The sequence below is a fragment of the Chinchilla lanigera genome, unplaced genomic scaffold (assembly GCF_000276665.1).
Source record: "Chinchilla lanigera isolate Chin_1 unplaced genomic scaffold, ChiLan1.0 scaffold00015, whole genome shotgun sequence".
NCBI lineage: Eukaryota > Metazoa > Chordata > Mammalia > Rodentia > Chinchillidae > Chinchilla > Chinchilla lanigera.
The window spans coordinates 2,247,094-2,268,269 of NW_004955416.1; the positions used below are offsets into that span (position 1 = coordinate 2,247,094).

The 21,176-nt window shown below is 35.2% G+C and overlaps 1 protein-coding gene across 1 annotated transcript in view; it reads right to left on the bottom strand.

Moving 5' to 3' along the window:
* Aqr (aquarius intron-binding spliceosomal factor) overlaps window positions 1-21,176 on the bottom strand; it is a gene marked incomplete in the record, with an annotated part of 89,935 nt that overhangs the window by 32,104 nt on the left and 36,655 nt on the right. The window contains 7 exon segments of the mRNA XM_013512621.1: window positions 1-93; window positions 3,262-3,431; window positions 4,888-5,055; window positions 8,482-8,660; window positions 13,364-13,505; window positions 15,841-15,961; window positions 18,721-18,823. Of these exon segments, the coding sequence (XP_013368075.1) occupies window positions 1-93; window positions 3,262-3,431; window positions 4,888-5,055; window positions 8,482-8,660; window positions 13,364-13,505; window positions 15,841-15,961; window positions 18,721-18,823 (976 nt within the window).

Genomic DNA, 21,176 nt, shown 5'->3' on the forward strand with positions numbered 1-21,176 from the left:
GCTTGGGTCTCCATAACCTAAAATGATATCATGCAGCCAGTCAGGTACCACACAATCAGTGTTCATCAGATTCCGAATAGTCTCCAGCACAGCCTGTCAGTAAAAAGACAGAAAAGTATTGCGTCAGAAGACATCGCAAACATTTGCACTTTACTGGAATGCAGGGTTGGCTGCACTAATCCAGAATTCCCAAGTGTTTCAGGGCAAGAAGCTATTTTCTGCTGACAGGTGCTTGGCTAGACTGATTCAACAGCTATATTTTCAGCTGATACCATACACTGAGTTAAACAAAAGACCAAATTTAGCAAGAACAGTTTATCCTTTAAGAGTTCATTTACAGAGAATGATATAAATGAGGTTACCACTTGACTGCATCTGAGTAGCATGAAAAGCAGACCCATGTCAACCCAACAACAAGAAAGCCTTATAGAAGAAGCCCTTAAAGAAAAATGCTTCCTCTTAGGAACTCCTGGAGTCTATATTCTAGTTCATATTCAAATTGAAGGACATTAATTTACACCTCAATCGTGAAGCTTTCAAAATTTACAAACACTAAAATCAGCATAAGTAAAAAAAAATTAAGTGAAGAAAATGATTAAAAGTCAAAATTTCAGAATGAAAATATCATTTTAGGCTATAATAAAAGTTAATTATAATAGTTAATATACACATTGTGAGAAAGAATTAACCAAAAGCCAAGACAAATTCTTAGACTGTTCAAAAATCATTTTACTCAGTGATGTGCAAGATATAAAAATTAGGAGGAAAGGATATTAACTGTAAATAATAAAAACCAATTCAACCAGTTTTTGAAAATCATACGGCCAAGGACATAGCTCAGCACCTGCTTGGCAAGCTCAAGGTCCTGAATTCAATTCTCAGTACCCGCAAAAATAAAACAAAACACAACAAAAAAGAAAATCATAAATGCTATACAATCCAATTTTGAAAAACACATGATACAGTGTATGTTAATCACATACACTATCAGAGAGACTTAATATTAGGTGAGGTTTCACATAGGAAAAGGGTACTTTGATACAGCTTAAGAATTTCTGAAGCACTCTGGTTTATTGCATCATCATTGGAAAGCTACAGAAATGTTCTGAGAAGCAGAGTAAAACGATGGGTGTTACAGCTGAAAGAAGGATATGAAAAACAGGTGACTGAATGGGAGAAGAGGGAGGATAAAGAGGAGCCCATGCCAGCTGCTCAGTCAAGCAGCAGGATCCCGATCAGAAAAGGCTATATGAACTGGAAAAGAGAGAGGGAAATAAAGCAGGGGTGCTGCTCAGTAATACAAGGAAATACCAAAGTACCAAAAGAGTACTCGTAGTTTCTCAAACATGGGTAAGCCAATCACTCCCCTTTATTGGATCAGAACTTGAATGCCTCTTTTGAACTTTGAATGTTTCCCATGACACTTTGATCCATGCTTTCCTCATGGCTTTTGGCACCTTCTTACCTTTCATGAGAAAGGTGATTTGTTTATTTTTTTTATATTTCTAACCTTCCTTATTAGTAAGTTAAGCTCCAAAAGGTATAAAGTTGTATCTTTCTTATTCATCTTTTTAAATCCCACAGTCAAGCATGGTGGCTTATGCCTGTAATCCTAGCACTTGGGAGGTTGAGGCAGGAGGACTGCCGCGAGTTGACGGCCACCCTTCGTTCAAGGCCAGCCTGAACCAAATAGCAAGACTTTGTCTGAAAACAAAAATTAAAAACTAATAAAATAACCCCATATAACACAATACCAGACACATACAAGGCACTAAATAAAATGGTCAAACAAAGGTTATAGGTATTTTTGGTAGTTTTTAGTAAAGTGACTAAGATGTACGTATAGAAAACTGAATAAATGTGAGACCATCCTAAGCACTGTAAAACTTGGAAATATCCTTCTCCGTCTACTCACCTAATGAATACTAGGAACACATTATATACCAGGCAGAGTTTTAGATGCTTGGAGTATGTTGACAAGCAATACAAAGACTTTATCCTCACGGATTGGTTATCTAATGGGGCAGTAAGATAACTAAATATAAAATTATCAGGAATGACAAGGGTTTTGCGGAAAGCCAGAGCTAACGGGGTGAAGAATGATGAGAATGGGTAAGTACTTAATTACCTAAAGTTGCCAGGGAAAGCTTCTCAGGTGTTAAAACGAGTTACTGGAAACTGAAGGAAAAAAAATCCGTATAAATACGTGAGGAAAACTGTCTAGGTAGAGGGAATGCCAGGTACAAAGTCTTGGATTATTATAGAACAGAAAAAAAAAGTCAGTATGGCTACTACAGATTGAAAAAGATAAAAAGAGAAAAATAAGAGAAGCAAACAGGGGACATAATGACAGGTCCTCCGGATTACGGTAAGAATTTTCTGTGTTTGAAAAGGCTCACTGAGCTGCTTTCTGGAGAGGCGGACCAGAGTGGAAGCAGGGAAGTGAAGGACAGCTGTGGAGGGGGTTTGCTCTGCTCATCAGATTCACCGTTGGATGTGGAGGACGAGGCAGGGAACCCGGTGTACCTCCACAGTTTTTGTCCTCAACAACAGCATGAGGAGAACAAATGGAAGTTTTACTTTTCCGCATCTGCTTTTTACACAGCAATGAGTAAGAAAAGGTTATGAGGTGACAGGAATGTAACAGGAGCACTGTACCTTGGGGCTGAGAGGAAAGAAATGCACATGCTCCAAAGGCTAGGCCACCAAATGTTAGAACTCAGTGTTTTTGTATCTGTAAATAATTTTGTAATCTTCCTTTTCTAAAACTCTTCTCCCCAGAAAACTATAAAAATAAACCTGCAAGCACCCCGAATCTCCTCTTCCACTAATAAAGTATAAACACATTATTGTAGGATAATTTAGAGCCATTGGGTTCTGTATGCACACTCTTACAGGTATCAGAAGTACTTCTGAATTTAAAAAGAAGCTCCGGTAAATCAGTAAACAGTTCTCTTTCACTTCCTAAGGGGGCCCGAATTAAGGTCCTAATACTGTATGGAAAAAAAGCAAGGGAGGCTAACCTTTACATTAATATATGGATTCCTGTATATTTTCAGTGTTTGAACACCTCAAGAGGCAAAACAGATTGTGCACATAAATTTCCTTAAATTTTTATGTAAGAATTAAACAGGATTATTTAGAGTAAAAAGTAAAACATATTTTCTTAACAAATCTTTTACCCAACAACTATACATTTACGGCTTAAGATTACTTAAGTTTATGACATACATACTTTTAGTTATGTGGCCTGATAATTACCTTGAAATTATTTTCTTTTGGTTTTCTCCTCATTATTATATTGAAAGTGTCATACACATCTTCTGCTCCATTTTGTATAGTATTGGTCATATCCTGCTGATACTGGTTTGGATCCAAAAATACTCGAAATGTCCTCGATTCTCCTCTAAGATTAGGTCTGGGCTCAGGTCCTGGAAATTTTGGATTGTTAGATGAAATATAAATGTTTCAAATATTATTGTAAAGTAACAGCATTTCTTTCTAGTAACTCTAATCATTCCTCCTGAATAGAGAATGCCCTCTTTTCACATTCTTCCAGTTCCAAGAAGTAAAAGCACTTTCTCCTTTCTCTAAATCATTATTTCTTCCAAGTCATGTAATGTTTATGATGCAATTCCATGAACTGCAATATTTGTATATGCCCTCAACTAAAATAAGAGCTCTTAAAAGTCAAAGAATTTATCTTGTATCAGTCACTCATAGCTCTTACTAATGCCTCACATATAGTAAATAATAAATACTTACTCATTAAATATTTGTATTTTAGGATTCATATAAAACACAGTCTTTCTATTCCTTAATTTGACATAGGTTCTTCCCAACCTCTTATATGCCACCTAATACTACAGCATGAAAGGGAATTTCACATACACAGAAATACAGGATACTAAGGACTGAAACCCCAGTCTTTTTTCTTGTCCCTTTTTCAGCCTGATGTTTATTCCATCCTACCACCATCCTCTTCTCCTGCTTCCTTTTATTCTAGAGATGAATAGCCTAACCATCAGTAGTTTACCAATGATGTGGTCTCAAAATCACAGGTGCTAGAAACTGATTCAAGTTTTGAGGAGCATTCAGCAACCAAACTAGAAAATAACCGCTAGCCATAAATGAAGTTTTAATTTTACAAGTATTTTTAGAACAGAAGCCAGGACAACAGAATAAAGAATTTCAAAGACATAATCAGTCATAGGCATAAAAATTCAAGAGCAGCCTACTACCGCAAAGCAGCTTTTAAATGGGGGTAGTTTTGGAACCTCAGGTTGGGCAGTTCCTTCTAAGATCGTTCTAGTTGGATGTCTGGCATCCAAGGACCTAATCTACAAAATTCCATGCCAATAGGCTGCCATTAACCACCCTCCCCTAGTTACCTGACAATCTAAATATCGCTATATATTCCGAGATGCACAGTAGTACTATTCCTAGCTGAGAACTAAACTTGTAACAAAACAAATCAGTAAAACTTATGAAGAAAAAAAATCAGAAAAATATATCACTGAACATAAAAATAGCTTAAAAACAATTGAGGTTTTTAAAACAATAATTATAGAAAGGAAGATGGAAATAAAGATAACTTCCAGTATCTTCTCCTTTCCAATATGTAACATGGATTTTTAAAGAAAATATTTAATTGACACATAATTGTATACATTTATGAAGTACAAGGAGGTACTTCAACAAACCTAGCATGGAGCTTTTGTACTTTTACTTGTACGAAGTAGGTACCTTACACATATTTTGTATGCAACCTTTTGTGCTCATTTAGTATGTAAAACAACAAACAATTTTACCTAACAAAAAAGGAAAAGAGGCAAAGAAATTTATCATTCTTCACGCACATATTCTCAAATACAGAGATGAGCATACCATCTTCAATGACACGCCCTTTATCATCCAGCATGCCCTGGATTTCACAGCCTCTGACATAAACCAAGCCGACCTGCTCAATAAAAGGTCTCCTGCGGTCAAATTTAGTTCCATAAGGTTTTGTGGGACGCACCGTAATTAAAAAGCATACATCATGTTTACGAAGACCTAGTAAAACATAAAGATATTTTCATTTATTAGAATTTAATTGTTTTCAGTACTTTGTTGCCAAATTCTCAATCTCTTATAAGAAACAGAGATGTAAAAAATTTAAGTATCAGGGGTGACCACTGATATTTGCATTACACATTTATAGGTTTTCCTATCATATTTAATACTCAATACTTCACAGCAATAATCAAAATAAAAACCTTTTTTATACTGAAATTAGAAAGTTTTATGTCATGAACTCATTCCTGAATAAGCCTTCCAAGTCAAGCGCAGCTCCAAAATTGGATGCTTATCATCACTCTTATTTTTAACATTCTTAAGTAACCAAAAATATGGTTGGCATATCATTCGTCTGTAGCATATTTAAAAGGTCTGTAACACCAGTTGAAGCGATCTATCATTGCCATTCCAAACATAGCCCAACTGTACTGCACTCAAACAGGCCAACACATGAACAGTCCATCAAGGCACAAAGTGTGGTTTGCATACATCAACTCTGAATAGGCACACTGACAAGTAGGGAAAATTTTTAAAGTGAATGTCACAAAGTCTAAAGCTTTTCCATCATCAAATCAAATAAATGGAGTCAACTGGCTTCCCAGTTCTATTAAAAGTACAGATTCTGGAAGACAAGGGACATTAAAATTAACCCTCACAGCATATAACATTACTTAATCTTCATTTCTTTTCCAACCCATTTTCTGATCCATTGTACAGTTAAAGCTTAAATACTCTGCTTGCTTATAATCTTAGTAATAAAATACACAAATTAAATCAGTGATGTGAACATGTGGCTAATATTATCAGAGCCATTATGATTTGTTTTTATTTGTAGCTGTGTTAGTGTGGGTAAAGCTAGAAATATTTCTGATTCATAGTAATAAAATTCTATGCAAAGAGATAGGAAGGCAAACAAGAAGTTAGGGGAACTGTGCTACTATCTGAGTTACAGTCTTACACAATTTCAGCCACGCAGCCAAAGTGGCCTCAGATCCAAAGAAGTGGGCCAGAGAAAATCATCCTAATGTCAGTGACATTCCTGAGGGATGCTCACCTGTTGCCTCCTAAAGCAGACCATTGTGTAGTAAGATATTTTAGATTTACGTCTTTTTAAACCTCTATTACAATGAACTCAACTCTCACTTTCCAAATCATTTGTACTTACTCCTGCTTAGCTGGGCTTTGGGGAGCAGAACCTAGCATTCAGTTTCATTAATTCCTATTTGGGGAGCAGGGGTGATAGAGTCTTGTTATGTTATCCAGGCTTGTTTCAAACTTCTGGGCAACCTTCTGACCTCCCACCTCAGCCTCCCCCATAGCTGGGCCTACAGGGGTGCACCACCATGCACAACTTTTCTTTCCTTAATGTTAAATGGGGTTGATGGAGAAGATAAGGACCTGAGCTTCAGATTTTCTTGAAGGGATAAGGGGAACAATTTTGTAACTTTTAGTTTATATTTCTCAAAAATATTCTTTTAGAATGCAATATTAATTATTATTTACAAAACCTTTCTCATTTCTGTTCCCATTTTCTATTTGGTCACCCATATGTAATCAGGACAGGGGCTGAACTTGGGCCCTGACCTATGAAAAACCACTTCATTTCCCACCATATCCTATAGTATGAATCACTCATCCCAAGATGCTCTACTGTTGCTTATCTTGCCCATTGAAGAAAGACAGAGACAGACAAAGACACACAGAGACAAAGGGAGAGACGGGGAGATGAAGAGGAACAGGAATGGATGGAGGAAGAGGGGAGGGACGGGGAGTGGAGGGGAGGGAGAGGAAGGAAGGAAGGAAGGAAGGAAAGAAGGAAGGAAGGAAGGAAAGATGGATGGATGGGGAAAAAAGGAAAGGAGAGAAAAGGTGAGCTGAACATGGTGTTTCATAATGTCTAGCACTCAAGAGGCTGAGATAAGAGGACCACAAGCTCAAAGCTGGCCTGGGCTATAGAAACAGTTCAAGTCAAGTCTGAGCTACACATGAGACCCTGCTCTCTGAAAACAAAACAAAATAATCTATCTCTGATAGCAGTCTCCAAAGCAATGGGAGAGTGGGAAATTTCAGGTAGAACACCCTTTTCTCCTTAACATTATAAACAGACTTCTTACCTGTCATCTATAAATGCTTAGAAAAGATCTTTCACAATTTCTAACCATTTCTACTATAGGGAATACCCAGTAAGTTTTCTCAGTTGATTATTCACCATGTGAAACAGTGTTTAATACATCCTCAAGTTTCAAACAACAGTAGTAAGAACAGGACCATCTCCACCAACTTAAGGTCTTTCAAAGGTTCAGCAATAATAAAGGTGCACATTATTTTTGATGTGTAATGCAACAGATTAGAACTCTTTTGAAGAACTAGGAGTCACAAAAACAATCTGTCACAAACCATATCCAACATAGTAACCATGTATTAACTATCTGGTCAGCTTCGTTGCTAGATTACTTCAGAATTCTTTGATAAATATGTATTTCTCTCTGGTTACAGCTATACTGGGAGCAATAATTTCTGAAAATGGATCCATTAAGGGACTATTACTTTCCTTCCAGCATGCAACGAAGGTAGCAGGAGATTAAACCCACTGGCTCTTTCTCACAAAGAGGGCAGCAAGCAAGGGCTCTCACAGACAGCTGGAGGAAAAATATAAAAGTGCCAATTACAAACCCGCTCACGTGCCATTTCTGGCACAGGTGCTAGCCACAGTTTAACTCTCTTGAATTAACAACTTTGAACATACTTGCTTCTGAAAAAACTGACAGAATTCTCATTCCTAAAAGCTTTTCTAGTAAAAAATACAGAAAGTAGCCAGTTTAATTTCTCTGTAATTGTTATGTACCCTCAAATAAAAATGATTTCACTGATTATTTGATTGGGTAACAATAAATTGTTTCCTTCTGAGTTGTTTTATCATGCCCCCTGCAACTCCTTTATTGGTCTTTATTCTCCTTGAAGTACATACACCCCTACACGCTTACTTCTGTAAGTATCAGTTTTGTTAGAATACATGTGCAAGTTGTATGTGAGCTTCTCCCTTTCTTTAGTGAATACTGCTGTCTTTATTCTTCTTATACTCATATTAAATGTGCATAAAAATTTTCTTACTGAACTTACAATTTAAAATGCTTTCCTCTTAACTATGCAAACTGTAATTTCAAAATACTTTGACAGATATGTGATTTTATGCTCTTCATTAAAAGACTAAACTACTTAAATATTTTTGAATGATTCTTACTTCTAATTCTAATAATTTGAAAGACAACTGCTTTGCTGTTCTTTAAATCTAATTTTAAGAATAAAATTTAATTAAACTTTAAAAGAGTAACATTTAGTAAAGTATTTTGCTAATGCTCAAAGTGAAAAACCTATACACTACAGAGGCCAAAGGTAACTTCACTTTTTGAAATACAAAATTACCTTCCCATTCATCTTTGATGTGATCTCGGACATTCAGATTGATGGTGACATCTGCACGAACGCGGGTTGGCCAGTTTTCACCTATGTTGGGTTTGGCAACCTCAACTACAGTGAAAGCCACAATGGGCTGAGCCATCCGTGCCCAGCCACCAAACACCACACCACCGTACTCAGATTGCCTGGAGACCAAAGAAGCAGAGGATGACTCAGACAAGAAAATAACTTCACTTTTTACACAAGTAAAACTAGTACGAATACATGTTTAGCTAGTATGTCAGTCCTAACATTAGTAACCTTTACTTTTAAACTAAAAAACTAAACAAAACAAAGCAAAACCCCTAAAACCTATATATAAGAAGCACATATGAGAGTATGAAATAAAAGACTGAGGTCCAGAAATGAAAGGGAAACAGTAGCACAGCTCTTCAGTTGAGAAGAAAAACGTAATACCACTTATATGAAAGCATTCTGGAGATGAGTCAGTCTATCAAACAGAAAAATAATCCAACACAATTTCATTTCTGCTTTATTAAGGTATAATGGACAGAAAATAATTATACTTACTTAAGGAATATGTGATATTTTAATATACATGTACACTGCAAAATCATTAGCAAAATCAAGGTTCTACTATATCCTCACCACACAGCCACCATGAGAATACTCATGAGAACCATGAGAATACTCTTTTCATTCTTCTTATAGGTCTATTCTTCTAGCAAATTTCAAGTATATATTAACTACACTAACTGTTCTCCAGAACTTCCACATCATATAACTGAAAGTTTGTACTCTGACCACCACCTCTCCATTTTCCCACCTTTTATCCCTCATAGCTGCCCTTCTACTTTGCTTCTAAGGTCAACTTCTTTAGATTCCCAAAGTAAAACCATCAGTATTTTTCTTTCCGTATCTGGCTTATTTCATTCAGCATAATGCATTCCAGGTTCCCCCGTGTTACAAAAAATGCTAGGATTCCCCCATTTTTAAGGCTTTTAATATGTTCTACAGTGTGTGCACACATTTGTAACACATTTTCACACTGTCTTTATCATTCAGCCCTTAATGGACATAGGCTATTTCCATACTCTGGCTATTGAGAATAATGTTTCAATAATATGGGAATGTCTTTGGTACAGTAATTTTATTTCTTTAAATACATATCCATAAGTTGGACTGCTGGGTCATATAGTTCAATTTTCAATTTTTCAGAAATTTATACAGCTTTCAACAATGGCTATACTAATTTGCATTCCTCACAGTGCATAAGGGTCCCTTTCTCCTCATTCCTGCCAACATTTATGCTTTGATTTTTTGTTAACAGACATCCTAACAGGTAAAGGTGGTAATCTCTGATTTGTAGTTCCCTAGGTATTAGTAATGTTGAACTTACTTTCTTATACTTGTTAGCCCTTTGCATAACTTCTTTGGAAAAATGTCTAGTCAGGTCCTCTGTCATTTTAAAAATAACTTAGGTTTTTTTTTTCTACTGAATTATGTGAGTTCGTTATATATTTGGATATTAACTCATTATTGACTATAGGGCTTGCAAATATTTTCTCCCATTCCATATAGCTGTCTTTTCATTGTATTGTTTCCTCTGCTATGCAGAAACTTTGTAGTCTGATGCAGTTTCAATTTGTTTTATTTTTGCTTTTGTTCCCTGTGCTTTTAGTATCACATCCAAAAATTATTCATAAGATCAATGTCCTTCCACTTTTTTCCTACGCTTTGTTCTACTTTTATACTTTCAGGTCCTATGCTTAAGTTTTTAGTCTGTTTTGAGTTCACATTTGAGTATGGCATAAGTCAGGGATCAAATTTGATTTTTTTTTTGCATACAGATATCCATTTTTCCCAAAATTTATTGAAAAAAAACCAACCTTCTTTTGTACTCTTGGCACATGTATCAAGGATTAGTGTATTACATTTTTGTGGGTTTATTCCTGTGTTTTCCATTCTTTTTTATTAGCTTTTGTGTCCACTGTTATGTTTGTAACTCACTGTTTTGATTATAATAGCTTTGTAATATAATTTAAAATGAGGAATATGGCTTTCACTAGTCAGGGTTTCTCCCATGTTACTATTTAGGATCCTTTCATTTCAGCTTGAAGAATTCCTCTTAGCATTTCTTAGAAGGCAAATCTAGTGGTGGTAAACACTTCCAGCTTGTGTTCATCTCTCCTTCACTTCTGAAGGACAGCTTTACTTAGTTTTATTCAAATTCTCTCCTTTTCTGACAAAAGTTTTACTTAATTTTACTTTATATTCTTCTCCTTCCCCTCTTCCATCAAACAGTTTCAAATGTTTATTATTTTTATCTTTTGCACTATATTTCTACAAGCTGCTTTAAATACATTTTCTGAATAAACTGTAGTCATGGACTGGAGGAAAAAAATAACTAATTGTATAAACTAGAACCACTAACATCGAAATATCCGTCCTTTCTTATGTTAGTCTAACTCCAGCTCTAGTTTTTATACTAAACAGCGTTTTGGGAAATTCTGTACAATAAAAACTGTAGTAGCATTCAAAAATTAGAAGTAGCACAACAAAAATAAAGTGAAGGCTTTGTATCTCAACGAAAAATTTGAAAGAGAGAAAAAGTTCTACACTCCAGTGACTTAATTAGCACTGGAACAATTTCTGTAACACATGGGTTGTGTAGAAGGGAAGGGTTGTGTAAACCTTTACTAAATAACTTTCTATCACTTCTCCCATTCTTATAGCTTCAATGCAGTAAAATTCATTCATTAGAAATGTACATGGATTCAGCTCAGAAATTTTTCAGTAAATCTGCAGATGTATATCTGTCACTTCCACCCAATTTTTAGAACATTTCCATCATTCTTTTAAAAGCTCTTTCTTGTTCTGTTCCCATGCCCAGGGAACCACGAATCTACTCCCCTTACTCCTTTTCCTTATAAAATCTACTTGAAACACAAAGCATTGTAACATGCTTTTCTGCTGCCCATGACCTCAGCATCCTGAAAACATAATCATCAGAAACATGTAATGAGTAGAAATGCCTCAGCTACTTTCCCACCTTTAGGATACATGATCTAGAAAGAAGACCAGCCCTTTTTTCAAGCTCATCACTTTTTAAGTTTTCAAAGACAGGCGTTAAGAAAGTAAATTTAGAGAAATTTATTATTACAAATGTAAATGAATTAACTCCAACAGTTACATATTCTTTCTCTAACAAAAATCATGTAATTAAAATTTTCCTCTATTAATAGGCCCTAGGAACTCTTAAGTATTTTTTGTTCTAGCTGCCATTTACATAAAATATAAGAGAATTCTATTTGTTGAACTGCTAGTTACTAAATCCCTATTTTACAAAGGGGCCAAAATTAGACACTAAATCTAAACATATAAAGTCAAGGTAATCATAAACCTCAAGGAAGTTTTCTGAGCAAGCACTCCCGCGGGGACTGAACAATGGGCCGTTATTTCAGAAGGGCTGTGGGCAGGGACAAGCAGCCAGTGGGTACATAAATTTCACAGCTCTAGCCTGCTCACTGACTCAACTGATCATTAAGTCAAAAATACTTCACACTGTTTTACAGTGTGACCCAGAATAACTTCACATACTAATTAATTAAAAAATAGAACTGTGTATAAAATAAAATATGGAAGTGAAAAAAATAGATCATAATCACAGTGTCCATGGTAGCTCTCTGCAATTAGTAAAGAGAAAAGTCAGGAAGATACCTGAATCAGTTCACACTGAAAACATTATGGTTTTCATATAAAATGCAGTATAACTATATATATGTACATGGTATGGTTATGATAAAGAAATTCATTTCACAAAATTTTACTCATTTGTACTTGCGATATACATAACTTACGTCCACCTATTTCAGTGAGATAGTGAATAAAGAGTATTTATTTAAAGTGAGTCATGGGGGGCTGGGGATTTAGCTCAGCGGCAAAAGCGCCTGCCTGGCATGCGCAAGGTCGTGAGTTCAGTTCCCGGTACCGGAGAAAAACCAAAAAAATAAAAATAAAAAAATAAAGTGAGTCATGTCTAAAAATCCTAAGTAACCTTCACAGATATAATGTAGCTAAGCATGGTGGTGCAGCCCTATACTTCTAGCACTTGGGAGGCTGAGGCAGGAGGACTGCCACAAGTTCAAGGCTGGTCTGGACTACTTAGTGAGTTCGAGACCAGCCTGAGCTACACAGCGAGACCCTGTCTCAAAAAACGAAACAGAACAATGGTAATCCAGAGCTGTCTACCAAAACTAGAGTGAGAATTTTCTTAGCTAAACAAATTCCAGACAAGAACCAACGGGTGGGGTACAGAGTCCAGTTTAAATGGAAGTGTTCCTCAAATAACTAAATCAGTTGATTTGGGTCTCTTCAAAGTATTCTATGCTTGGAGGGCCAGAAAAGACAGCCAGTGTGCTCATCCCTGTGATGTCCAGCAACACTCCTCACCCCCAGCCAATTCCCACAGAGATGCTGACCAAAACTACTGGCAACAGCCCCAAGTGCGGCTGTGGGAGAGATGATCCTTTGATTTTAAATTTCATCCAGGATGTAAAACTACCTATCTTGTCCTAATAGAGGACTACATGCCCTCCTTCTTTACTGTCTACTAAGGTCCAGCCTGGTCTCCTCTACATTTCTCCCTGTTCTCTCCTCCCTTTATCCTCAGGTACCAGCCCTACTTCCAAGTACTCAGAAACATATTTTATATTCTAGCACACTGACAAATTTTAATTCACATTACAGAAATTCTCAAAGAAGAAATATTTCCTAGAAGGCATTTTCATGCCAAGTGTGTTATTTTTGAACACACTATGAATTTTCTGATAGAAATGTATCAGTCGCTGTATACATCTCTTCATTACAAGTCAACCAGCTTACTAACCAAGGCTTCATTCTGCTGACGCTGTCCTCGATGTCTTGCCTAATTTCATAAGTTGATTCCAGGCGGAAGAGATTAAAATTCCTTAGGAGGTAATCATGAAGAGTCAGAAACTGCAAATTTAACTTGGGAAGAGCAAGGCAACCTGAAAAAGAAAGTAACATTCGTATTTAAATTGTTCTTTTCATCTATCATCTGCTTGATGTATTAAAAAATAGCACCACAAATGTGGCTAGAAGCTAATGATGTCTGAAATGCAATATATTTGATAAAGTATTATTTTTATTTTCAGACAGAAATTTAAACCAGGTTAACAAATGCCATCTATTAAGAACTGTGGGTGAAGGATGAATTTTACTATGGTAAATAATCAGTATATCAGTGATTCATATGGAAACAATGCTTCTTTAAAGTATTCAAAGATATTTAACTTTAGTATAGTATTAAGTAGCTTAAAAGTTTTCTTATAGACAGGTGTGGGGGTGCATGCCTCTAATCCCAGCACTCAGGAGGGTGAGGCAAGAGGATTGCTGGGAGTTCGAGGCCAGCCTGGGCTACATGAGTTCAAAACCAACCGAACTACACAGCGAGACCCTGTCTCAAAAAGAAAAAAAAAGTATTCTTTTATCAAAACCTAATTTATATTTGCCAAGTTTTAAAGTAATAGTACTATAAACTTAGCTCATGACAAAATTTATCATGAAAACTAAAGAAGCATATTATATTGTATAGATTCCCAATGACTACTATTGTGCTCTGGATTTGTCTTTTGGCTAGATTTTTAAGGAAAAAGCATTGCTTCCACGTTATTAAAACTTCTCTGATTATGTTAATAAACAATATTCTCTCCATTTTCCTCCCTTAACACTATTTTTCTTGGATAATTAAATGATTGACTCCATGGCACTATCAATCAAGAAAAAAAAGAACCCCAATTTTTCTGGCAAATTATATTTTTTTGATCCTTATCCAGACAATCAAAGCAATGAGAGAACTTAAAGGTAAAAAAACACTGGAGAAAATTTTAAGTCATTTATATTAGCAAACTGACTTGTACTTTAATGCAATTTCTTTAAAAACAGAGGCTGAGAAAAGGTATCTCTTCTGATAGAACATTTTTATAAAATAAAAAAACACAAAAATTCCTAGGCAACCTTCACTGAATGAATAAAAACTAGGACTACTAACATCACAAAAAAGAGACAGAAGCAGAGTGTGAGCTCCGGAAGCAATATACCACCACCAAGAACCTTGCCAGAGGAGAGGAACCTCAGTCTGCCTAAGTGTCTACATCCAGGTGCTAATTTCCAAGAAAAATGCTGAGCAGAGATGTATGGTTCATTGCATAAGAGCAGTCAATCTGAAAAGCCTATGCCAAGGGAAACGGCAGGCTGAACAACCTATATTCAAAGAAGAAAAAGGCAAGGACAGAAGGGGATATATATATGTATGTGTATCACTAAAGGGTATTTTAAAAATACAACCTTATAATCACTTATAAGCTCTCTAGGACTCTCTCGTGTCCTTTCCCAGTTATAGCTCCTTCCTCCACCTGAAAGTAACTATTTCCGGACTTTCATAGCAATCATTAGCTCCAATTTCTATAGTAACTATTTCCTGACTTTTATAGCACCACTAGTTCTAATTTCTATACAGTTTTATCACCGAAGTGTATACTCTAGAAGAGAAAAACCACATTAACCAGTATAAGAATATAAAAAGATATTAAGACTGCTTATTCTGAAATCTAGTAGAATTAGTTCACTGGTTTTATTGGATCTATGTTGCTCAGATATGACTCCAACGTAATTTTTCTTTCAAATAAATGCAAGTAAGTACTTGTAGTTGTGAGGTCTTAAAACAGTCACATCTCTTCTAATAATAATGCCATTGTTTAAAAGATTTCCTGCAATATCTTTTGAAACATGCTTTTAACTATGGCAGAATGCACTACTGAGTGTATGCAATTATGGCAAATACTCATCCTCAGAAATGAGCAAAAAAGATTTAGAACTAACTCTGGTGAAATAGGTAGGTGGACAAAAAAGGCTTTATCACTTTGGATCATAATTAAGGTTTATTATCAATTAATGACGATGTCTTTTGGCAGTCATTACACGGCTCAATAAAGAACTCAAAAGAACTTCGAAAAAGGCTTTGAAAAATAAACTCTGTCCAATGGAGCCCCGCACAGTGACACAATGAAAGCCAAACTTCCTGCATTAGTAAGTCTCCTTAAAACACTGTCTGACTGCTTTATAGTCACATTTTATGCAGTGTGATACACATATCCTTTTAATAAAAAGCCTAAAGCTAAGTATTCAAAATATTAACTCTTTTCTAGCTTCTAAAGTTAAGCTAGAGTTGTACCAGAAAATTATCTAATGTATAGAGTTGACTTCAGTACATTTTCATTTACATCTGATGAATTCTAAATTAGGTTTCACATTACACCTGAATCCTGCACTTCTTTACCATACCTTCTCCAGAATAGTACTCAGTTGGGACAATATTTTCATCCCATATAATTTTCTCAGTTGGATACAAAGGCATCTGATTTAGCTGCTGAATCTGAGAAATGCGACGTTCATGACGAGATACCTAAAAGAAAAATAGGTTCATGAAGAAAGGGGCATGCTTATTCAGTCAAAATTAATTTAGAGAAGAATTCACCACAAAGTATGGAATGAGAAGTTTCATATCCTTTAGTTATTACAACACTTTAACAAGATTTTTTTTCCCCCTCCATTTAATCAAATATAAAAGCGGTATTAGTAGTGATGTGCTTCAGAATCAAACAGAACTGAGTTCTTATCCCCATTCCTCTCTTTACAAGCAGTGTTAAAGCTGGGCAAGTTGTTTTAACCACCCTAACCTTAGTTTGCTTTTAGGTGAAACAGATGAGGTACCACTCACCTTTCAGGGTTCGCATAACAAGGAAATAGAATATTATAAAATAGTGCCAAAGTTCTGGCACATTCTGAGTTTAAAAACTTAGTGTTAATCAATGTGAGGAAAATAAAAGCAAGACTTCAATCCTATGTTAGTTTTCATTCTTACACGATAAACAATCCGGAAAATTTATTGATTTCCCCCAACCTTAGTCCTTCCTCTCCCTTGTAAACTGAGATGGACTGGAGTGATTTCCATATCTCTTTCACTGACAAACCCTATGTACTCTTATTATAGTAATCTCACATGTAAAAATACTTTGTTCCCTAATTAAGAATGCTAAAATAATAACATATTTGTAAAATTTATTTACAGGTAGAATTACTTTAGGAATAAAGATATTGTGATATCTAAGACAGACAGATACATTAAAGTATTCATCACAATTTGGATATTACAAGAACTCAAAGTTGAGAGACAACTTTATAGAAGGCAGAAAACAAAAGCTAATACTGTATCACTGTAAATTTTTAAAATTATTTTCATTTGGAATAGCTATTTAAATTTTAAGGGTAAAGTATCAGTTATAAGAGCCTATTCAGCAAAGAATCAACTTTATACTCAAACCTATTTCCATTAAAAAGATTCCTAGGAAAAAAATCTGCACGTCTGTTCTTAGTGAAGATTTATTATTAATCCCCAAAACCTAACTTACGAGGAATTTTATTTTGCTAGAAAACAGCAAAAGCAATTTTTAGAAGCACATCTCATCAAAGACAATAAAAACTAATTTGTATAAAGAAAGATAAAGAGAGTGGCCTAAGACATATTCTTCATAAAATTTTCTACATTTGAATTAGTTTAAAATGTAGCCCAAGGATTTTTCTCCACATGACACTTAAAACACCTGTCACTGGGCTTTTAAATATCTGCTAGTTTCTCATCTTTGTCTCTGAAACTAGCATATCATCTTCTTTCCTGAAGTAAGGGACTATGTTTTTACATCTTCTATTAAAATTATTAGCTTAAAAATAAATCACAAAACAGTATATATATTATGGTTCTGTATGTAACAAAAAATATACATATCAATATGGTATATGTTTGTGTAAGCACAAAAAAACAAATATATGAAAAGCTACACAAACTTACAATAGTCAGGAAACAAAAGTTTAAAGGAACTTACTTCTTCCTTTAACCCATTAAACTGGCAAAAATGGGAAGCATAATATCCAATGCTGTTCAGCTTGGGGAGACATGCTTTAGTATATCATTGGAGGGAATCTTTACACCTTTTAGAAGATACTTTGGAAGCATCTTCTACATTGTAAGTGAGCGCAAACTTTGATCAACTAACCTCTAGATAGCTCTCTCTTAAACACCCACATATGGGGGCACAAGAGGCAAAAGATTGCATCCTTCTTTGTAAGTCAAAATTGTCAGTATCTGAATATCCCTTAGTGGGGATACGGTTAAATACCTACCCACTTTATAAAACATTATACTGAAGTTAAAAATACAACACATCTGTACTACACAATGGTTGAAACTCAAAAGAACACTAAATTTTTTTAAAAGCTGAAGAACAATACAGCATGACTGAATGTTTGAAAAAAATATATACACAAAACTGGAATCCTAATTTTTTATAAACAAGTTCTACAAGAGCATAAATTTTGACTTATAGATTTCAATATTTTGCAACAAAGTACTCTGTATTCATTACATAATTAAACCAATCAAAATTATTTTTCTGAAAGAATCTACAAAGATATAGATAAAAATATTAATTGTGTTTAACTCTGAGGAACAAAATGTCAGCCTAGAGGGGTAAGATCACAGCTTTTGAACCTCAAATACCTTTGTACTATTTTACTCATAAAATCATACAGAACTATGATCTCTAAGAAACTCTCAAAAACTTCAGGAAAAAAATTAGTTTGAAAATTAAAACCTCTTACTTCCAAAAATGATTGAGAAATGCCTTAGAATTCTCAGTCAGTGCATATTTTTAGCACCCCTGAGATTTTCTAGTGATAAAGGTATGCCCTAATATTCGAAGCACCATATTTAAATGATCATTTTAAAAATAAATTATATGAATGTATATTCACATTTATGCACTATGTGTGTTTAACTGTGACCCTCTAAAAGAAAGGAACAGTCTCAACTACCTGTGCTTCTCTGCTGCATGAATCCAGTGTCTGCAACACAAGTTGCTCAGAAATGCTTGCTCATATAATATATTCTTACCGTAAAGCTGTTTTAAAAGATGAAAGACTTGGTAGAAGAAATTCAAGAGTTGAAAGAACAAATCAGATAGAAATCAAATGATAATAGATTTCCAAAAACAGGTCATAATTAACTACCCAAACTTTTGTCTAGAAGAAATCTGTAACAGATTGTTATGAATGATTCAAAAAGGCAAAGAAAACCACATGCAAAATTCAGTGAAAATTAATATTTACCAGCAACTCTAGAAGGAATTCTTTATCAAAAGATGTGTCTTCATTTTTAGGAAGGGTTGGCAACAAGCAGAGGTATGATGCCACCTCATGGAGTGTGTTTGAACTGCAGAAAGAACAGACATTCATAGCAACTTCATTTTGCAAACATGTAATTTTATAATAGCTTAAAAAGCAAACATAATCCCTATGAATATGGGCAGAAAATGTCAAGAATCAGCGATGAAAAATTTTTAATGCATAGTTTTCAAATTATTTTCTCTAAACCTCTGATCGTATCTGAAACCATTTCAAGGACTCTGCAAGGATATGCTTTTTGTATTTGTTTTTTCACTGCCTTTATATTTACACTGTGACGGACGGTCTGACAATGGTGGCACCGGCCTGTGCCGGCAGTCAGAGAATTTCTCACTTCCATATATTTTCTTAAAACAACCGGTTTTATTCAAGAATGTCCTCGATGAAGCCTTAAAAACTTGTTAAACTTGCAATTTTGAATATTCATTTTTTAAAAGTCTGTGTGACAAAATGGAACATTCATACTTTGCACAAAAGTTTCACTTGAAAGAATGACAAACTATGCATATTTGGTCTTGAATAAATAGCAATATTTTTCAGCTTTGAATGCAATAAGCCTGTCACTACAAGGAAGACAACAATCTGCATTTATCGCCAAGTGAAAAATTATAATTTAAAAAACCTGCATTCACTTTTTTGAATTTGACAGTTTTCTACTACCTAACCTAAAAAGTTCTAGTCACTTTATTTTATTTGTTTTGTTGTTTTTTTTTTTTGGTTTTTCTCCGGTACCGGGAACCGAACTCACGACCTTGCGCTTGCCAGGCAGGTGCTTTTGCCGCTGAGCTAAATCCCCAGCCCCTAGTCACTTTATTTTAAAGCAAGCCTCTTCTCCATTGTAGCTCTAGGCAATTGCTTATCTATTTCAATCTCTGTATTTTTGCCTTTTCCAGAAGGTTAAATAAATGGATCATACATTTAGTAGCCTTCTGGCACTAGCTGCACAATTTATCCCATACTGTGAATACTATTCTTAGTTTCTTTATAACGGTCATAGTAAACTATTACATGGATATAACCGTGTCCATTTATTCACCAGTTAAAGGGTATTTATGTATTCTACTTTTTGACAATTATGAATAAAACTACTATAAATATTTTTGGAGATTTTTGTGTGAACATATATTTTCACTTATCCTAGGCATATTTTTATTACATCCTGGACATATACATATATATACAAGATCAAATAGTAAGTGCATGATTAAAAGAAAATGTCAAATTATTCCAAGATGGCTATTCCAGTTTCAATTCCCATCACCCAGGAAAACTGTTTAATTCATTTCTTACTTGAAGTGAAACAAACTGAGGCTGGTAAGGTTGCTCATTTTTATATGAGAATCTAACTGTATTTCTTATAACTACAGATATATTCCACTCTTTTAAAGAACTACATAGAATTCCATACTATTTTTTAAAATTACTTTCCTATTGATGAATATTTAATTTAAATTTTGGCCATTATCAAGAATTCTGAAGTGAACATTTGTGTCAATCACCTTTCTACTTCTGTAACAAATACCTGAGATAAATCCACTTAAAAGAGGAAAGATTTCTTTTGGCTCATGGCATGAGAGGTTTCAGCCCATGGTTGGTTGGCGCACTTGCTTTAGGGTCTATGGCACAACAGTGAATCTTGGCAGAAGTGCATGGTGCACGAAGCTGCTCAATTCACGGAAGTCACGAAGCACAGAGGGCGAGAGAGCAGCGGACACAGAGGGTGAAGAGGAGGGGAGGTGGGAAGAAGAAACCAGGAAGGGAGGAGGCGTAGGAGGAGAGGGTAAGGGGCCAGGTTCCTAACTCTCCCTTCAAAGGTACCCTCCCATGGATGTAACATCTTCTACTACGTCCCACATCCCAAGGTTTCACTCCTCACTATGGTGCCACAGGGCTGGGGATCAGCCTTCAATACACGAGCCTTTAATTTAAATTTTAGGCCTTTATCAAGAGTTCTGCAGTGAGCATCTGTGTGAAAACAATCAATATTCATCAAAACCTAAACTACAAGAACATCCTTTTTACCTTTTTTTTTTTTTTTTGGTTTTTCTCCGGTACCAGGAACTGAACTCACGACCTTGCGCTTGCCAGGCAGGCGCTTTTGCCGCTGAGCTAAATCCCCAGCCCCCCTTTTACCTTCATATAAAATTGTTTTGTACTTATTCCTACAGCAAGAAAAAGTGAAACTGTAAACTCCTAGTCTTGTATATGCTTTTAGAAAAGACTGTAACAATTTACACCTGTAACAACAAAATGTGAAGGTTTATTTTTCTCCCTGCCAACACTAAGTAAATTATTCTTTATGTTTCGTCAATTCCCAGGCAGAAAAATCATTTTTCCACTTTGTATTTTTCAACAGTGGTGTTGTAAGAATTGGATGTACA